The sequence below is a fragment of the Chrysochloris asiatica genome, unplaced genomic scaffold (assembly GCF_000296735.1).
Source record: "Chrysochloris asiatica unplaced genomic scaffold, ChrAsi1.0 scaffold00130, whole genome shotgun sequence".
Lineage (NCBI taxonomy): Eukaryota > Metazoa > Chordata > Mammalia > Afrosoricida > Chrysochloridae > Chrysochloris > Chrysochloris asiatica.
This window is the reverse complement of record NW_006408648.1, coordinates 3,886,758-3,907,348: the sequence shown is the minus strand read 5'-3', so window position 1 is coordinate 3,907,348 and position 20,591 is coordinate 3,886,758. Positions and strand designations below refer to the sequence as shown.

Here is a 20,591-nt window from a genome sequence, read left to right as displayed (position 1 = left end):
TTCTATTCTGCAGCCAGCATTATAGTTCTATGCAAGTTTCATGGCAACCATCTCTGTCTCACATTCCTGTTCTAGTCATTAGTATGGTTGACAAATATCCTGCTCTCCCCTCCCCAGTGCATGATGGAACTGCAGTTTCCAGTCCACTGGAAGTTAGATGTGGTTTTGTGACAATATTGGCCAATGAAATGGGAAAGTGATATGGGTCTCTTCCAGGTGGGAAATTTTCAAGCCAGCATGTGGTGAGGCAACTGGCAATATTTGAAATGGTGGTTGCATCATCAGCTGCTTGAGGATCCCTGGTGGCATAATGGTTAAGTGCTTGACTGCTAACCAAAGATCAGTGGTTCAAACCCACAGCTGCTCCATAGGCGGAAGATGTGGCAGTTTGTTTCCTTATGGGGTTAGTTCTTCTCTGTCCTATAGGGTCACTATGGGTCAGAATCAACTGGATGGCACACGTCAGCTTGGGTCCCTGAGAGACTTTAATGAGTAGAACTCTCTCCAGTCAGTGATGGGCATATAGTCGTTGTTGGGTGTCATCGAGTCAGTACTGACTCATAGGGACCTTATGTACAGCAGAACGAAAACACTGCCCGATCCTGGCCAACCTCACTACTGTTGCCACACTTGAGTCCACTGATGCTGCCACTTGGCCTATCCATCTCGTTGGGGGGTCTTCCTCTTTTTCTCTGACCTTCCACCTTACCAAACATGATATCCTTCTCTAGTGACTGGTCCCTCCTGACAATATGTCCGAAGTATGAGAGACGAAGTTTGGCCATCTTGGCCTCCAAGGAGCACTCTGACTGCACTTCTTCCAAAATGGATCTATTGGTTCTTCTGGCAGTCCATGGTACTTTCAATATTCACCTCCAACACCATAAACTCAAATGCATCCATTCTTCTAGGGTCTTCCTTATTCACTGTCCAGGTTCCGCATGCATATGAGGTTACTGAAAATCAGGGCTTGGGTCAGGCCCACCTTAGTCCTCAAACTGACATCTTTGCTCTTCAACATTTTAAAAAGTTGTTGTGCAGCACATTTGCCTAATGCAATACATCGTTTGATTTCTTGACTGCTGCTTCCATGAGTGTTGATGGTTGATCCAAGAAGAATGAAGTCCTTGACAACTTCAATCTTTTCTCCATTGATTAGAATGTTGTTTATTGGTCCAGTGGTGAGGATTTTTGTTTTCTTTACATTGAGATGTAATCCATACCAAAGGCTGTGCTCTTTGAGCTTCATCAGTAAATTTTTTAAGTCCTCTTCAGTTTCAGCAAGCAAGGTTGTATCATCTGCATATTGAAGGTTGTTAACGATCCAATCCTGATGCTATGTTTTTCTTCATATAATCCAGCTTCTTGGATTATTTGCTCAGCATACAGGTTGGATAAGTATGGTGAAAGAATACAACCTTGTCGCACACCTTTCTTATTTTAAACCATTCAGTGTAGGTGCATAGAATACAGCTCTGTTGTTTTAAAGCATGAAGATTTTTAAGTTCTTCATTAACTCTATCATTGTCCGTATCAAATTGCTCTGTCATTGGCTGGGTTCCTACCTCCAACTAGACACTGAACAACTTCAGTTCAGAGACCCAGCATATGGCCTAAAGTAACTGCTGCCTCCATAAACTCTTATCTCATGGATTATTTTCTATTTATTTTCTCTTCTGTATCCCTTCCTTTCCACTATCCATTCTTTTTCTACTCATCCAATTCATGATTTCCCTTTTTTCCTTTTTCCTATGCCTTTGGCTCATCAACAACACTCATGGCCATTTCTTAATACTGCTCAAAGTCTCTGGGATGAAATGTCACATGAAAAATAAACAATTATGGAATGAGATCAAGATTCTAGAATCAGCAGGTAGTTTAATGGAGTTGTAAAGTATCATCGAGTCAGTTCTGACTCATAACAACCCTATATAGGGTCTCCAAGGAGCAGCTGGTGAGTCTGAACTGCTGACCTTGCAGTTCAAACTAATCTTGCGGTCTAGTACATAGTTTCAACTGCTTTACAAACATTAACTTATTTAACTCTTATAACAAATCTATGACATAGATTATTCTATTTTATAGATGAAGAAACTGAAGCATATTGATGAAAATTAAATTCCTTACAGTCAAACAACTGGCAAACATCCCTCTCTGATTTCCTAATAGGGGCCAATCAGCAACTGCTTGAACACACCTTATGAATGGGAACTCACTTATGCCTAATGCATCACTTAGCCATGTCCTGCCTGCCACTCAAACCCTCGTACCCTGAACAGGTCATCCTCCTAGAACTATATAAAGTTACTCTCTTTTCTCCAACCCAGCCTTTGAATATTTGAAGGCAGCAATCATGTGTCCCTTATGCTTCCTCTTCTCCACTTCTCCAGTCTATCATTGTAAGATGGCATATAGTCAGTACTGACTCATAGCTACCCTACACACAACAACAGAACAAAACAACTGCCCGGTTCCGCACAACCTCACAATCAATACTACACCTGAGTACACTGCTGCTGCTACTGTGCCAATCCATCTTGTTGGGGGTCTTCCTCTTTTTCGCTGCCCCTCCGTTTTACCAAGCATGATATCCCTCTCCAGGGACTGGTCTCTCATGATAATATGTCCGAAGTATGAGAGATATGTCTGGTCATCCTGGCTTCCAAGGAGCATTCTGGCTGTTCTTCTTCCAACACAGATTAGTTTGTTCTTCTGGCAGTCTATGATACTTTTAATATTCTCCTCCAACACTATAATTCAAGTGCATCAATACTTCCATGGTCTTCTTATTCATTGTCCAACTTTCACATGCATATGAGGCTATTGAAAATACTATGGTTTGAATCAGGAGCACCTTAGTCCTCAAACTGACATATTTGCTGTTAAACCCTTAAAGAGGTCCTGTGCAGTCAATTTGCCTAATGCAGTATGTCGCTTGATTTCTTGACTTCTGTTTCAGTGAATGTTGATGGTTGATCTGAGCAAAATGAAGTCTTTGACAACCTTAATCTTTTCTTCATTTATCATGATGCTATTTCAGGTCCAGTTGTGAGGATTTTTGCTTTCTTTACATTGTGGTACAACCCTTACCAAAGACTGTGGTCTTTGATTTTTGTAAGTATTTTAAGTCTTTTCTGCTTTCAGCATGCAAAGTTGTATCATCTGCATATAGCAGGCTGTCGATGAGTCTTCCTCCTACTCTGATGCAACATTCTTCTTCATATGATCCAGCTTCTAGGATTATTTGCTCAGCACACAGACTGAATATGTATGGTGAAAGACTACAACCCCAGTACACACCTTTGCTGATATTAAACCATTCAGTGTCCCCATGTTCTATTTGAATGACTGCCTCTTGGGCTATGTACAGGTTTCTTATGAGGACAATTAAGTGTTCTGGAATACTCATTCTACTCAATATTATCCATATCTTGTCATGATGCACACAATAGAAAGCTTTTGCACTGTCAATAAAGCACAGGTAAGCATCTTCCTAGAATCCTGGTGTGGCGCTGTGGGTTAATAATGCACTGGACTACAAAGTTGGTTTGAACTGAAAGGTCAATGGTTCAAGTTCACCATTCAGTCTTTGGAAACCCTATATAGGGTCACTATGGGTCAGAACTGACTTGACAGCACTTAACAACAACAACAAAACATCTTCCTGGTATTATCTGCTTTCATCCAAAATCCATCTTATGTCAACAATGATATATCCCTCATTCCATGTACCCATCTGAATCCAGCCTGAACCTCTTGCAGTTTCCTGTCAATATACTGTTGCACTCCTTTTTGAATTATCTTTAGAAAAATTTTACTTGCATATGATATTAATGATATTGTCTGATAATTTCCGCATTCCATTGGGTCACCTCTCTTGAAATGGGCACAGATACAGATCCCTTCCAATCAGTTTGCCAGGTAGCTGTCATCCAAATTTCTTGGCATACACAAGTGAGTGCCTCCAGTGCTGCCTCAGTTTGTTGAAAGATTTCAATTTGTAGTCCATCAATTCCCTTCAAGTATCACTGACTCTTGATCATATGCTACCTATTGAAATGGTTAAATATCAACCATTTCTTTTTGGTACAATTACTCTGTGTATTCCTTCCATCTTATGCCATCCAATATTTTGCCCATAGAATCTATCAATATTGCAAGTCGAGACCTGAATTTTTAATTCAGTTCTTTCAGCTTGAGAAATGCTAAGCATGCTCTTCCCTTTTGTTTTTTTTAATATCAAGTCTTCCCACATTTCATTATAATATTTGACTTTGTATTCTAAAGTTGTCATTTGAAATTTTCTCTTCAGCTCTTTTATCTCCTCATTTTTTCCATTTTCTATAGCATCTCTATGCTGGAAAGCAAGTTTCAGAGTATTTTCTGATATCCATTTTGGCCTTTTACGCCTTTCTTGTTTTCTTAATGACCTTTTGCTTTCTTCCTATATGATGTTCTTGATGCCATCCCACAGCTCATCTGGTCTTCAGTCATTGTCTAATGCAACAAATCTATTCTTGAGATGGTCTCTAAATTCAGCTGGGATATGTTCAAGGTTATATTTTGGTACCTATGGAATTTTAAAATTTTTCTTTTGCTTTAGCCTGAACTTGCATTTTAGCAATTGATGGTCTATTCCACAGTCTTCCGCTAGCCTTGTTTTGGCTGATGATATGGAGCTTTGCCACCATCTCTTTCCATAGATATAGTCAATTTGATTTCTGTGTATTGCATCTGGTGAGGTCCTTGTATTTTATGTTGTTTAAAGATGGTATTCTCAATGAAGAAATCATTGGTCTTGCAAAATTCTAATATGCAATCTCCAGCATCGTTTCTATCAGCAAGGCCATATTTTCCAACTACTGATCCATCATCCGTGTTTCCAACCTTTGCATTCCAATCACCAGTAATAATCAATACATCTTGACTGCGTGTTGGATTGATTTTAGACTAACAAGTTGGTAGAATTCTTCAATTTCATCATCACTGGCTTTAGAGGTTCTTGTGTAAATTTGAATAATAGTGGTATTAACTGATTTTTCTTGTAGGTCTATGGATATTATCCTATCACAAGCAGCATTGTACTTTCAAGATACATCTTGGAATGTTCTTTTTGATAAGGAATGTGACACCCTTCCTCTTCAATTTGTCATTCCTGGCATAGTAAGCCATGTGTCTCATATTTATACTGGTCAATACCAGTTCATTTCAGCTCACTAATGCCTAGGAATATTGATGTTTATACATTTCATTTCTGACAACTTCTAACTTTCCTAGATTCATACTTCATACATCCCATGTTCCAATTGTTAATGGATATTTACAGTTGTTTCTCCTCATTTTGAGTTGTGCACCATCAGTAAATGAAGGTCTCAAAAGCTTTACTCCATTCACACCATCATGGTTAACTACTTTGAGGTGGCAGCTCTTTCCCAGTCATATTTTGAGTGCCTTCCAACCTGAGGGGTTCAGTTTCCAGCATATCTGACAATATTCTGGTGCTCTTCATCGGGTTTCAATATTCAATAATCTGGTGCTGACAGTGTTCCACTGCTATTCATAAGATTTTTCAGTGACTAAATATTCAGAAGCAGTCTGTCTCTCCTTCTTCCCAGTCTGTCTTGTCTGGAAGTTCAGCTGAAACCTGTCCACCATGGATTACCCTGCTGGTACTTAAAATACCAGTGGCATAGTTTCCAGAATCACAACAACATGCAAGCCACCACAGTATGACAAACTGATAGACAAGTGGTGGTTTCCAGTCTAGACATCTCCAATTCACTCAATCATTTCCAGTGTGTCACAGCTTAAGGCTCATTACCATCTCAAAGTAGTGACGCACAGTTAACTGACAAATACTGGTAAAGTGGATGGAGCAGACTCTTCCTTCTAGTCATGAGCTAAGCTAATAACTCCTACAACCCCAAGCATATTTCTTTCACAGTGTAAAACACGGTCTGCAGGCAGAAATAAGGTCAAAATCTCCAGCAGAGACAGCTGACTGGCCACATGTCTTGCATACCTCCCTTCCCCCATACCCACAGGCAAACAGAATGTTAAAGCTCTATATGATCAGAAGTTCCTCATTCTAACTCAGGCTGAAGTTCAGTTTTCTGAGCACCCCACCTCCTCTCCCCAGTTCCCTTCCCTCACCCCTAGAGACAGTGCTGAGAACAGCCCCACTGCTCACCATGGAGTTCATGGCAAAGTGATTGTGCTGTGTCTGGAGGTCTAGGGCATGCTGGTAACTGACTCCAATCTCTGTGTGGCTCTGCAGGAATAACTCCTTGTTGTGGCTTATCCAGTCAAACATCTAGAGGGGGACAAAAAGGTATAGAGAAATTAGAAGGGTCATGAATCCAACAGGGTAAAAATTACAGAGTTAAAGGAAGACACAAAAGTCCTCTTGCTATACCCAGGAAGAATTAGTCATCATTCTTAACCCAGGGAGGATGCCAACCTGACTTCTCAGGAGAGCCACATTGTTAGATAAAGACCCACCACTAGCTTCTTGATTTCTCTACAGGACCTAACAGAAAAGGAGAAAATGGGGGAGGAGATTAAGGAAATAGGGCAGGAAGCTGTTTACTATTCTTATTTCCATTTTGTAAACTCTTTTGGGAAACCTCAAGGTCCCATAGTTTCTGTAAAGACAGGTGCTAAGAGAACCAGTTGGAAAACTTACTTCATTCTCCAATGCAGCAGTAGAGGAGAGAAACCCTTGCTAAAAGCAACAGGCTAAGTTGTAGAAATAAAAAGGACAGCTGGGCCCACCTGGGTCTAGGATGGCTTGAGGACAAGGTCATGGAATTCATCCTACATGCCCCTTCCCATGTACACACTGCCCAACACACACACATTGGCTGATTGACTTTGAAATTAATTAACTTAACTTGAAACTCCACAACCTGGCACAATTCCACAAGTTCTGCTTTAAGCCATAGAGAACCAGAAGAGGTGGATTTCAAGAGTGAGTACTCCCTGGGAGCACTGGTTTCTTAGTGGTAAAATTCTCACCTTCCATGTGAGAGACCCTGGTTTGATTCCTGTCAAATGTACCTCATGTTCAGCCACCACTACTCTGTCAGTGGAGGCTTGTGTGTTGTTACGAGGCAATCAACCATGGGAATAGCGAAAGACCAAGCAGCATATTATTTCATTGTATCTGGGGTCACCATGTGTTGGGAATTGACATCTAACAAGAAGTACTGCCTGCAGCTAGTATAGTGAGCCATTTTGCCACTAACTTTGTATTCTTCATATAGGTATCCACCCTTCTAGAACCCAGGCAACTCATGCATTTCACGGGTGGCTAACCAGAACCTCACCTTCAAGGAAGGCCTTATCACGAAAACGGTTATCTCTCCTCAGAACCCCAGTCCTAAACCAATCAATCCATGGCATTTCCTAGCCAGCACTATTGGAGAAGAAATGGTAACAAGATCCAATTCAGTTTAAAAAAAAAAACCACGAGGAGAGGTTTGCTGGAATCTTCTAAAAAACAAACAACTCTACTTCTTTAGATATGGTTTCTCTCCATCTGCTAATGTTATGTGTGACTCAGAGCCTCAAATTGCTGTTGTCTTTCTTCCTGTAGGCTGAGAGTGAAGTCACTAGGCAGAGGAGGGTGGGGCCAAGTCAACTGCAGGTAAATAAGCACAGCTCTCATTGATCCTTCTCTGATCAGCACTCTGTCTCTCAGCCAAGAAATTCTCTGTATTACTTAAGCCAATTTAAGTTGGATTTTCTGTAATTTTCCATCCAGAAAAATTAGGTAGCCAGAAAGGTACGTCACAGTACACGCAGAGAAGACGACTGCTCCGCTAGGGTTGCTGCTTGCTTTAGTTTTTTAGCTGCTATAACAAAAATAGTACAAATGGGTAGCTTTAAAAAACAGATTCATTTTCTCACAGTTTAGGAGACCATTGTTGTTGTTGTTAGGTGCCATCGAGTCAGTTTCAACTCATAGCAACCCTATGCATAACAGAATGAAACACTGCAGGGTCGCTATGAGTCAGACCTACTCTTTGGCACTTAACAACACCATGCTCTCTCTGATACGGAGTCCTGGTGTGGCACTGTGGGTTAATGCACTGGACCGCAAGGTCAGCCGGTATCACAAGTCGGCAGTTCAAATTTACCAGCCACTCCTCAGAAATCCTATACTCGAAGGCAGTTAACAACAACTATGTTCTAATATATTCATGGATATATATTTGCAGCACATATAAACACATGTAGAAATATCCCCTGTCAAACCTATATATATTCATAGGTGAGTCCCACTCACTTCCCCACACCTGATCAGGTTGTGTATGTATCAGTGTATCCAATTATAGATTATTGTCATTACTGTTGTGTCACTATTGTGTATGTGATAATATTCCGTGGCTGATTTTTCAGAAGTAGATTGTCAGACTTTCTTTCTGGGTAGATTTGAACTACTCACCTTTCAGTAATCAGCTGAGCTGCTAACTATTTGCACTCCCCAGGTACTCCTCCTTTTAAATGGAAGAGTGAATTTACTTTGTTTTTGATACATCCAGCCAATGTTAATGCAACACTAGCTACATGCCAAGCACTACCCAAGGCAAAGATGGCTAAAGTGTGTTTCTTATGTTTAAGTGGCTCAGATCAGTGTGGAAGGCATAAACAGACTCAGATACAACATCAATACTACTTGATTAAAAGCTATGAAGGAGACCAATATGGTATATTGAGGGAAGAGAGGGAAGGCACCCTTGATGGAGTGGGGATAGAGAAGAACATTGAAGGCTACCCAGAACAGGCAACACCTGCATTGAGCCTTGGCATGTAGAATTAGTCAGGTGAAGATGAGTGGAATGAATACTGAAGGGACAGATCTGGGGGACAGTACAGGGCATCAAGGGCACTGGAAGTCCCTCAGCAGTGCTCCTGGAGACCATCATTAAGAAGAAAATGTGGTTGAAGAGGTGAATGGGGTGGACCAGCCATGCATAGTCTTCAAAAAAACCTCCCCAAACCAAATCCACTGCCATGAACTCATAGAGAGCCCATATACAACAGAACTGACCAGAGGGTTTCCAAGATGGCAACTCTTCACAGGAGCAGACAGCCTCATCTTTCTCCCATGGAGCATCTGGTGGGTTTGAACTACCAATCTTGTGGTCAGCAGCCCAACATGGAGCCCATAGTGCCACCAGTGTTCCTTCAAGGAACTTAAAAAAAAATTACTTGCCATAGAGTTGATTTTGACTCATAGTGACCCCATGTACAACAGAGCTGACCACAGAATTTTGTGATCCATAGGGTCTTCATAAGGAGCTCTGGTAGCACAGTGGTTACAAACTGGGCTGCTAATGTCAAGGTCAGCAGTTCGAAACTACCAGCTGTTCTATGGGAGAACGATGAGGCTTTCTGCTCCTGTAAAGATTTATGGCCTCAGACACCCTGTCACTATGAGTCAGAACTGACTCCACAGCATACCACCACCACCACCAGGATTTTCACTGACTGATTTTTCAGAAGTAGAACCAAAATAAAGTAGAACTTTTCTTTCCATAGCCCATCTAAGTCTCGAAGCTCCACTGAACCTTGTGCAGCATTATAGCAACATGCAAACCTGCACTGACAGATGGGTGATGGGTGCACATGGGGTACACTAGCTGGGAACTGAACTGCATGAAAGGCAAGAATGCTACCACAAAGCCACCAGGCTCCCTCCAGGGAATCTGATCCCTGTATAAACTGTCGGCAGCACGGACGAGTCATTGGAGGGTCTTCAGCTGAGAAGTAAAATGTAAAAGGGCCCTCCATGGTGGCTCAATGGTTAAGTATTTGACTCTTAACCTAAAGGTCAGTTGTTTGAAGCCACCAGGCACTCTGTGGGAGAAAGATGAGCAGTCTGCTTCCTTAAAGGTTGTTGTTGTTGTTAAATGCCATCAAGTCAGTTCCAACTCACAGAGACCCTGTATAGGAAGTCCTGGTGTGGTGCTGTAGGATAAGCACTGGACTGCTACTGCAAGGTCAGTGGTTTAAATCCACCAGCAACTCCTCAAAAACTCTATATACAGTTGCTATATATAGGCTGGACCCAACTCGATAGCACATGCCAATGACTACAACAATACGGTTCCCAAGAAACAACTGAGCTTGTGGTTAGCAGTTCAGTGCTTATCCTACACACCACACCAGGAAACTCTATGGGGTCGTTCTGCTCCAACCTCTAGGGTTGCTATGCGTTGGTGGGGCGGCAACATTTTTTTTAGCGAAGTGTGAAGTGAGATTTGCTAACACTGTGGGACATGGATTGGATCCAGGGCAGACAGGGCAGAGAGAGAAGTTGGGAGGCTGATACAGTAATCCTGGTGAGAAATGGTGATAACTGGGAAACCTGGATTAAAGGAGGGCCAGTGGAAACTGAGAAGTGGGCAGATTCGAAAAGTCACTAAGCAGAACTGAGGACTCACAATTGTTTGGGAGGGGAGAGTGAGGATCAGCTAAGGAAAAAAGCCAGAGTTCTGGCAAGATCTCACCCCAGGTGGTACCCACAGAAGGGGATAGGAAGCTTGGAAGGGTAGAAAGATGTAGGTTATGTTTTTGATGTACTGAATTTGAGAGGCTTATGAGTTTCAAGCAGAGGTGGCCTGTGAGCAGCTAGATTTATGTGTCTGGAGGTCAGGAGAGAGACATCAGGGATATAACTACTCAGACGTAAGTACAAAAACATCGTCTTCCAAAGGCAAACATGCATGATTAGGAGATCACTCTCTTTAGAATGGTCCAAGTCACTGCTTCCCTCTCTCTGCACAGATGATAATGGAAAGTGTCATTCTTTATTTTCAAGTGTTGGAGGATTTGTTTCAAGCTAAGGGTTCCTGTAAGACTGGGTCGATATCTGTGTTGTGTGTTCAATGAGCCTGTGTCCTGCAGCCACTCGGTCAGGATTGTTACTTCTCTTTTTTTTTTTTTAAATAATGATTGAGGACAAGTGGGAAAAGAAGATAGGTGTCCCTGGACTTTTCCGGAATTTCATTATATAATTTCTTTAATCTTTTAAACTTTGCCTCCCAACTGCATTTTAAACTTATTTCTCATCTCTTTTTCTTATTGACAAAAGAGTCAATAAAGTTAATGAAAATCTGAAATGCCTAAAGTCCTTGGAACTTGTCATGAAAAGCCCTCACTCCAAATCCTTTCTTGGCTATCCCAGTGGCCGAGAAGTGACCTTCCCTGTATTTTCTATTAAATGACTATTTAGATATGCAAATAAGCCTCTGAGTTATATGCTAGCACCAGGATGATTAGATTGCTCGGCGCCAGGTCCCTGCTAGACTACAGAGCAAGGATCGCTGAACACAGGCCAATTAGGGGGGAACGTAATAACACAACCAAGTTAAAAGACAGGCAAGAGTTGAGAGTGCAGGAGAAACACCTCATTGAGTGGGTTTCTCACAGAACGAGGACTCCACCCAGGCTCTTCAACCCAATTCCATGTTCCATGTTGGGAGCAAATGCTCTTGGGTGACCAGGGGCACCCTGGGGAAGCTTAGCTTGCACTGGAGGTAGCACTTCAAAGAGATGACACATGTCTCAGGCAGAGAGAGGATGACTGCTGGGGATAAGATGGGCCTACTTTATATTAAGAACTGGGGTCCTTCTAAGAGGGATCTTTCCTAAGGGAAAAGACAAGCACAACTCTTTCTGAGCCTTAGTTTGCAGCCTACTTGTACATAATCTTCTACCTTGTGAACCTGGTTGTCTGCAGTGTAGTGGTTATAAATCAGGCTGCTCACCTCAGAGTCAGCAGTTCGAAACTACCAGCTGTTCTGCGGGAGAAAGATGAGGCTTTCTGCTCCCATAAAGATTTACAGCCTCAGAAACCCTGTACAGGGTCACTATGAATCGGAACCGACTCCACGGTACTTAACAACAACAACAACAACAACTGCAGAGGCAGAAGGTGTGAATGAATGAGTGTACGTTAAGTGAGTGGTGGTGGTGGTTGTGTGCACGGCAACCCTATGTAGGGTTTCCGAGGCTGTAAATCTTTACAGGAACAGAAAGCCTCAAGTTTCTCCCACAGAGCAGCTGACAGATTCAACCTGCTGACTTTGCAGTTAATAGCCTAATACATAACTCACTATGAGGAGGACTAAACTGATTGTGTCACCGGTCACCATTTAGACCTTCAACAAGTCACTTAAAAAAACAGTGGTTCCCAGAATAGAGGTAAACATCTTGATTTATAATAGACTCAACTCAGGCTCTAGTCATTGCAACAACGTTCATTTCCAGTGTTTTGAATAAAAGAATGTCACTAAGGAATTTTTCATTGTTTATAGCCTGTTAAAGGCAGCTTCTTATTTCTTAGTTATGACATTTGTGTATAGACCAAGAGGCAGTCGTTAGAACAGAACAAGGGAATACTGGATGCTTTAAAATCAGGAAAGGTGTGTGCCAAGGTTATATCCATCCACCATACTTATTCAATCTGTACACTGAACAAATAATCTGAGAAACTAGGTTATATAAAGAACAACATGGCATCAGAACTGGAGGAAAATTCATATAAGAACCTGTGATATGCAGATGATACAACCTTACTTGCTGGAAGGGAAGAGGACTTAAAATATTTACTGATGATCTGCACTTCAAGGCAAAGAAAACAAAAATTCTCACAACCGGGCCAATGAATAACATCATTATTAATGAGGAAACAATTAAAGTTGTCAAATACTTCATTTTACTTGGATCTACCATCAACACTCATGGAAGCAGCAGTTAAGAAATCAAATGACACATGGCATCAGGCATCTAATCTGCTACAAAAGATCAGCTGCAAAAGACGTCTTGAAAGTGTTCAAGAGCAAAGATGTCAGTTTCAGGCTAAGGTATACCTGGCCCAAGCCATGGTATTTTCAATAACTTCACATGCGTGTGAAAGTTGAATAAAGAATAAGGAAGAACATAGAAGAAGGGATGTATTTGAATTATGGTGTTAGAGAAGAATTTCAACAGTATCAAGAACTACCAGAGGAACATACAAATCTGTCTTGGAAGAAGTGTAGCCAAGGATGGCGAGACTTGGTCTTTCATACTTCTAACACGTTATCAGGAGGGACCAGTCCGTGAAGGACATCATGCTTGGTAAAATGGAGAGTCAGTGAAAAAAAGAAAGACCCCAATGAGATGGACTGACACAGTGACAACAATGGGCTCAAATGTAACAACAATTGTGAGGATTGCACAAGACCGGGCAGTGTTTTGTTCTGTTGTACAGAGGGTCACTGTAAATCAGAACCAACTCTATGAATCTAACAACAATACAACATCATATTTATCTGGTGTATTAGATCACCCAATGTTCTTTCACACATATCTCACTTGCTCCTCAAAGGAGCCCCACATAGTGCTATTATCATAGCTATTTTACAGCTGGGGAAGCAGGTTCAAAGAAATGAAGTTCAGGGTGTAGACATTCATTTATTCTATCCAATGCCACATGTACTGAGTGTCTAGTACGCCAAACTTTTGAAACACCACCCTGCCTCCTGCTCCCGTGGTTATAGAAACTCTTCTTCTTGGGCTAAGTTGCCCCCAAAAGGGCAGTCACTAGGACACTGTGGTGCTCCAGTGGAGTAAGGTGCTATTCCTCACATGGAGTCATTGACTTTTTCAAAACTGAGCTTCCTCTCTCCTCTGCTGTTGGCCCATCAAGCTGGAGTGCATGCAGAAGCCCATGGAAAGCTGGTTGAAACAGCTCCACTTCTCTCAATAAATATGTAATGAGTGAAGGAATGAATGAGTGAATGAAGGATGAAGGGTCAACCAAATTAGTTGGCCACAGACTCCAGGGTTACTTATTTTCAGATAAGCTGATCCTTTCTAAGCTCCTTTCCAGCTAGCACATTTTATAATTTTATCTATTTAAATTTGGCTTTCTGGAAGACACATGAACTACACTGATCCAAAGAGCTAAAGAAGAGAAAGGAAAAAAAAAAAAAAAAAGCAAAGGAAACTTAAGAAATGTCTCCACTTCAAATCTCTTGAACTGTTTTCCTTCCCTCTGTCATGATAAGCTACAAATGGTGGGTCTAACAAAATATAAGATAACAACAAAATTCCTCCAAGAGGAAAATTCATGTCTAAATAATGATATTGTATCTCTTTGTTTAGCAAACAACATAGTTTTGTCTCATTAAGAAGATAGATGTTACATGAAAACTACTTGGATTCATTTTCTTCATGTTTTGTTTTTAAATAAGCTAATTTTTTTTAAAATTCTGGCTAAAATTCAGTTTGAAATATACAAATCTGGTTCTTAATATATAGTAAATGTTAACAGAATCTATTTAAATGCAAATTAGGAAATAAACAAAAACCTTTTTTCCCCCCTTTTTTTCTTTTAAAGATGAGAATAGCTAAAAGGTTATTACTGTTCTGTTCTGTTTTTAATGAGGCATAAACTATTGCATGGAACAAAGATATTAATTAAATAAGGAGCTTGTATTTATTTTCCTTCATTTGCCATATTTAGCAATGGCATTTGATTTAGAGTTTTAACTTTCAAACTACCTACGAGCTACTATTAGTATTTTATACTGTCTCTAATTATAGATTATATTGGTATTAAAACTATTCATACTCAGCTTTGATGAGAAGATAGACGACAACCAATGGATTTTCTTTGCCTAAGTACGTACAATCCAATTTCAATTGTGTCCCCTATATGTGCTTGCATAGTGCAATGACCCAGCCATAAAAACTTGAGCCCTAGAGAGCACTAATAGTCTCTGCAGTTGGATCTTATTATGTCTGGGAAACTTGGTGTGCACACAATTCCAAAATAAAAATTTATGTGTATTAGGGTAGAAAGAACAGAGAATTTAAATCAGGAGGCTTGGCTTCTAGTACAGACTTCGCTGTATAAACTTTGGTAAGTGATAGCGGTTCGAAACTACCAGCTGTTCCGCAGGAGAAAGATGAGGCTTTCTGCTCCCACAAAGATTTACAGCCTCAGAAACTCTGTCCAAGGTCGCTATGAGTCGGAACCGACTCCATGGCGCATAACCACCACCACCACCACCACCATTGGTCTGAGCCTCAGTTTCTTCATCTATAAAATGGGGATAATAATTTATGTTATTTAAACCTTGTTGTTGTTAAGTGCCATTGAGTCAGTTCCGACTCATAGCAGCCCTGTAAAGGATTACCAAAAGTGTCTGGTAAGTTTGAACTGCCAACCTTGTGGTTCAAACCAACCTTGTAGTCCAGTGCATTATCCCACAGCACCATACCAGGACTTAGGGCAATCAAACAAACATACAAACAAAAAACAAACCCACTGCCTTGAGTCTATCCTGACTCAAAGCAATTCTCTACAGTGTTTCCAAGACCATAACTCTCTAGAGGAGCATACAGTCTCATCCTTCTCCAGCAGAGCAACTGGTGGTTCGAACTGTTAATCTTGCAGTTGCAATCCAACATCTAACCCATAACACCACCAGGGCCAGGGAGATTCAAATTAAGATGATGGATATGGAAACACTTTGTTAGGTGCTATATACATGGTTGTTGTTGTTGCTAAGTGTCCTCGAGGTGGTTTCGACTCATAGCAACCCTGTATAGATTTTCCGAGGAGCAGTTGTTGAGTCTGAATAGCCAACCCTGAAGTTCAAATTGACCTTGTGGTCCAGTGCATTATCCTGCAGCGCCACACCAGGACTTGAAAATCCATATAAATGAGTGTCATCTATTATATATATTTCTGGATTGAGAACCCAAAATAAACAAATGGCATAGATATAAAATTGCAGTAGGTTCTTCTAGCTGTAAAATCAGCATGGGATGATGGGAATTATACCTGCACAATTATACACCAACACATCCACAGCCCAGCCTACCTGAAGAGGCATTCTCAGTACAGCCACATAGTACCACACAGATCCAGCCCAGAGGCCCCCTGTGTCCTCCCACTGTTCCAGCATCACGCACACTGTCTGCCCACTACACAAGACACGGAGACTCATACCCCATCTCAGGACCATCCACTGGTACCCTCCTGCTGTTTTGGTATGGCCTGGCCAAGGATCTCACTTTCTTCCCATCCTCTCTACCACACTCACTATTAGAGACTCAATCTCTTCAACTCAAACAGTTTTTCTCTCAGAAGAAACTCCTATTAAAATGCAATCATTCCTACAATCCCTCTTGGAATTAGTTTATCCTGGCTAGAGAAACGGCTCAGTAAAAAAGCCTGACCCCTTTGTGAACATGATCCAGGGATGAGAGTCTAACATGAGGCGAGAAGGAGTCCTACACAAAAGAAGAGAGGACATGAAAAGGGAAGTTGTTGTTAAGTACCATCAAGTCTGTTCTGATTCATAGAGACTCTGTATAGGGTTTTTGAGGAGTGACTGGTCGGTTTAAACTGTTGACCTTGCAGTTAGCAGTTCAGTGCTTGTCCTACAGTGCCACAGGTAGAACCAAAGGCAAGCTTCCCCACTTTACAAGTCTGCTTTCACAAGAATTCTGCCTGAACCTGGAGCACGTGTTGTTGTGCAAACAGGTCAGCACACACACTCCATATGTGTGTTCTGGTCCAGGATCCCTAAGACGCTTTAACTCTGGTGTTCCATTATCCATTCTTCTAGGATTATACTTTCCTGCTTTTCCAAAGGGAAAAATAAAGGGCACCCAACTGTGGGCCTAGTTTTTAGGTTCCTAGAATTCCTCAATGAAGGGAGTCTGACATCTTGCCTCTTGGATATGCTGTTAAGCCTTGCCAGCTGTAGGGAATCCAAGATTTAAAAGAAAGCTTCATTACATGGCTGTCTACAGACAAGGGAAGCAGTCGTGACACATGTCTGATAGGTTGTAGGTGTCAATAATATCTTTTGAAGGAGAGCAGGTGCTCTGTGCTTTGCTTGTTTTCCTTTAGGCTTTAGGCATGTCACCAGACATACATTTTTACATTGTATAAAAGAGAAGTCATTTTTACCTTTCTCCATAAATCCAGCCTGCTCTAGGGAGGATAACTCAGCTGGTTACCTGGGAGACACCATCACTGTATCCTCAGTAATCAGCTAGGACACCAAACAATTTCACTGGCCCAGGCCATGTCTCTGACCCATAGACATACTATTGATTCCCCAGCACATTTCTTACACCTTCCACAACCAAATTTCATAGATGCCAAATCCCAGATGTAACACCATAGTATGTTGCTCATTCTCTAGCACAGTCCTGATTTCTATGTAAAGCAGCCAAGTGTCCCACTGTGAATAAAGGGTTACCAGAATCCTTTCCCTTTCTGCATGATAATCTGACCTTCGGTTAACATCTCAGCTCTGTTTCCCTGGAAACAGATAAAGAGGGTATGTGTTAACACGCTATTGAGAGGAGCGATAAATGAATTGTAAATAGTTGATGGAGACACCGTCCCTGGGGCTTCCCTGGGTGTAGTGACTCTTGTCATATCTTGGCATGTCCTTTACAGGGGCCCTGGAAGTTGTACCAATGGAGTTGTTACAAGAGATACTGGTTTCTGTGGGGCATGAGGTTTTTAAGTCAGGGCAGTTCCTCGTGGTTCAATGTGGAGCTTGTTGTCTTGTATCTGAGCTGGTCTGCTGCAAGGACTCCTGAAATATAAGAGTTATGGGTTGAATGGTGTTCCCCAAAATACATGTTTAAGTCCTAACCCCCAGTACCTGTGGGTGTGACCTTATTTGGAAGTAGTGTTGGTTCAATGTAATGAATTTAAGCGAGGCCATTAGGATGAGACTACTAACTGCTATGCTTTATAACTGGTATGCTTATAGTGAAGATGAGATACAGAGTCACAGGAATGAATACCAGGTAATAACAAAGACAGATTAGAAAGAAAAGCCTGCCAATCGACTTCCAAAAACTTGGCTGATGAAAACTACGGATCCCAATGGTCCATTGGGCATGGGGTTTTCACTGAGTCAGAGACCAACTAGATGGCAGAAAACTTACACAGTGACACTGCCCTGCTGGCAAGTTGCATATGGTTCCTGCCTGACATCTTTCTAAATTACTCTAGGTGACTTATGGTACTAAGTCTAAATGTTTAGTAGAGCCTAAGAAGATGCTCTAGTGTTGCACCCATGCGTCAGAGCCAAAATCTAAGTATACTGGAATATATATTGGTATATATGCTTTTCCTCTCTCCATCCGTTATTCCCATCTTCAAGTTTTCTCTATAGCTATAATAATAAAAGAAAAATAATAGCAGCTAATTTTTGTTGGAAGTTCTGATGTGGCAATATAGGATAAGCACTGGACTGCTTACCACAGGTCAGTGGTTCAAACCCACAAGATTCTCCTTAGAAACCCTATAGTGGACCGCTACGAATCATAATGGACTCTATGTCATTTAATAACAACAAGAAACATTTTTTGCTGTATGCTCATTATGGGCCAAGAATTGTTTTAAAGATTTTACATATGTATATTAACTCCTCTTATGCTCATAATAAACCCACACTCTCTTCCTTGACACCTTTTTCTAGCTCAGCATGACAAAAACAATAGGAAAACCCTAATTTTGAAAGATCACAAATCCTAAACAGATTTATCTAAACTCACCACTTCTTTGACCACCCTTACAAGTTTTTTTAGTGTCTCTCACATGCTTACTGTGATAGTCTAAAGACTTGGACCTCAGCCCTCTGCCTTTTATACACCAAGCCTTATTCACATAAAAATTCATCTAGACTCATCTTTTCAACAACACTAATAGCATTCCCTATTCCCTATGCCAGACCTGTGTGCATGCTGTTATGCTATTGTAAACATAGTGAAAACTCAAAAAGGTGAAAAAAATGACATAACACCATACACTTATAGAGTGAAGAAGATGGATTTAGAATCTAGTGTCCATCTGGTCCTAAATTCCATGCAATTTCCTTTGTTCCAGCATGGCTTTCAGCTATAATTTCCCAAATAACTGATAAGAATAAATACATGCCAGGCACTACACAATGAGTGTGACATGACCTCAGTCTTCAGATGAGAGCTAAGAGGCAGGGCTCTAGTAGAAGACAGATATTCAAAGGGATAAAGTAATGTGGCCAAAGTCACACAGCCAGGATGGTATACTGTGAACACTCAAATCCAGATCGATATGACTCTGAAATACATGGTTTTTAAACCACTATCAAAACAGCTTACCAAATACACACCTAAATCTCAGACCATTCTGAGTTACATGTACCTATGGATTTACAATGACCCAATGGTTCCTATGAATTCAATATTAACCCTCTCCCTTCCTAAAAACCTTTTAAACCACCACTATTACCTTCTTCAAGGAGCTCCGGTAGCGTAGTGGTTACGAATCGGGCTGCTAACCTCAGGGTCAGCAGTTCAAAACTACCAGGTGTTCCACAGGAGAAAGATGAGGCTTTCTGCTTCCGTAAAGATTTATAGCCTCAGAAACCCTGTACAGGGTCACTACGAGTCAGAACCAACTCCACGGCACATAACAACAATATTACCTACTTCTGACTTCTAACATCTTCATCATCTTCTTCAGAGAATACTTACTTCTCTCCTCCTTCAAATGAGGGCACATCTCATTGGATCACACTTCACTTGAGTGTGCCCTGCAGATACTGCAGGTTTTACAAATAGAAGGCTGGGGGCAACCCTGCAAAGAGCACATTTACCGGCGTCATTTTTCCAACAACATGTGCTCACTTTGTGCCTCTGTGTCAGACTCTGGTAATTTTCACATTTCAAACTTTTTCATAATGTGACTGCACATTTAATAGACTGCAGAACAGTGAAAGCAGAACTTTGCTAGGCACTGGGAAAGCAAAGGATTCATGGGACTCTCAATATTGCGATATTTGCTATAAGGAAAAAGTAAAACATGGCAAGAATTACCAAAATATGACAGAGACACAAGTGAGCATATCCTGTTGGAAAAATGGCTCCAACTGACTTGTTGCATGCAGGGTTGCTACAAACCTTAAATATATATATATATATGTGTGTGTGTGTGTGTGTGTGTGTGTGTGTGTGTAGCTCTGGTAGCATAGTGGTTATGAATCGGGCTGCGAGCCGCAAGGTCAGCAGTCTGAAACTACCAGCCACTCCGCGGGAGAAAGATGAGATGATCTGTTCCCATAAAGATTTACAGCCTCGGAAACCCTGTGTAGGGTCGCTATGCGTCAGAACCGACTCCACGGCACATAACAACAACAACAACATATATATATATAAGCAGCAGTGTCTTAGAGCACACCAAAGCACAATTCAGTGATGTGAGATGTGCCTATATGTCCTTGACCTTCCATTGCTACTACTTCTCATCCCTCAGCTCTTCCTGCCTAACTTACTGCAATCACTGTCTTACCAGTCTCCCTGACTCCATTCCCTCCCTTACCTCAAGCCCTGTCCCACCACGTTCACTGTCCTGATAGACTGCTTTTACCATATTATTCTCTCAGTAAACAAACAAACAAATAAAAACCCACCTATTGACTTCCGGAAAAAGATGGCAGATCGGGTGGAAGTGTAGTGACGAGCTCTGCCAAGAACGACACAGAATACAGGACCAAGAAGGCTCAGGGAATGGT

At 41.4% G+C, this 20,591-nt stretch overlaps 1 protein-coding gene across 1 annotated transcript in view; it reads right to left on the bottom strand.

Moving 5' to 3' along the window:
* Positions 1-20,591, bottom strand: part of LOC102833043 (kalirin-like) — a 398,989-nt gene that overhangs the window by 288,243 nt on the left and 90,155 nt on the right. The window contains exon 6 of the mRNA XM_006869427.1: positions 6,191-6,313. Within this exon, the coding sequence (XP_006869489.1) occupies positions 6,191-6,313 (123 nt within the window). The remainder of the gene's footprint in view (positions 1-6,190; positions 6,314-20,591) is intronic.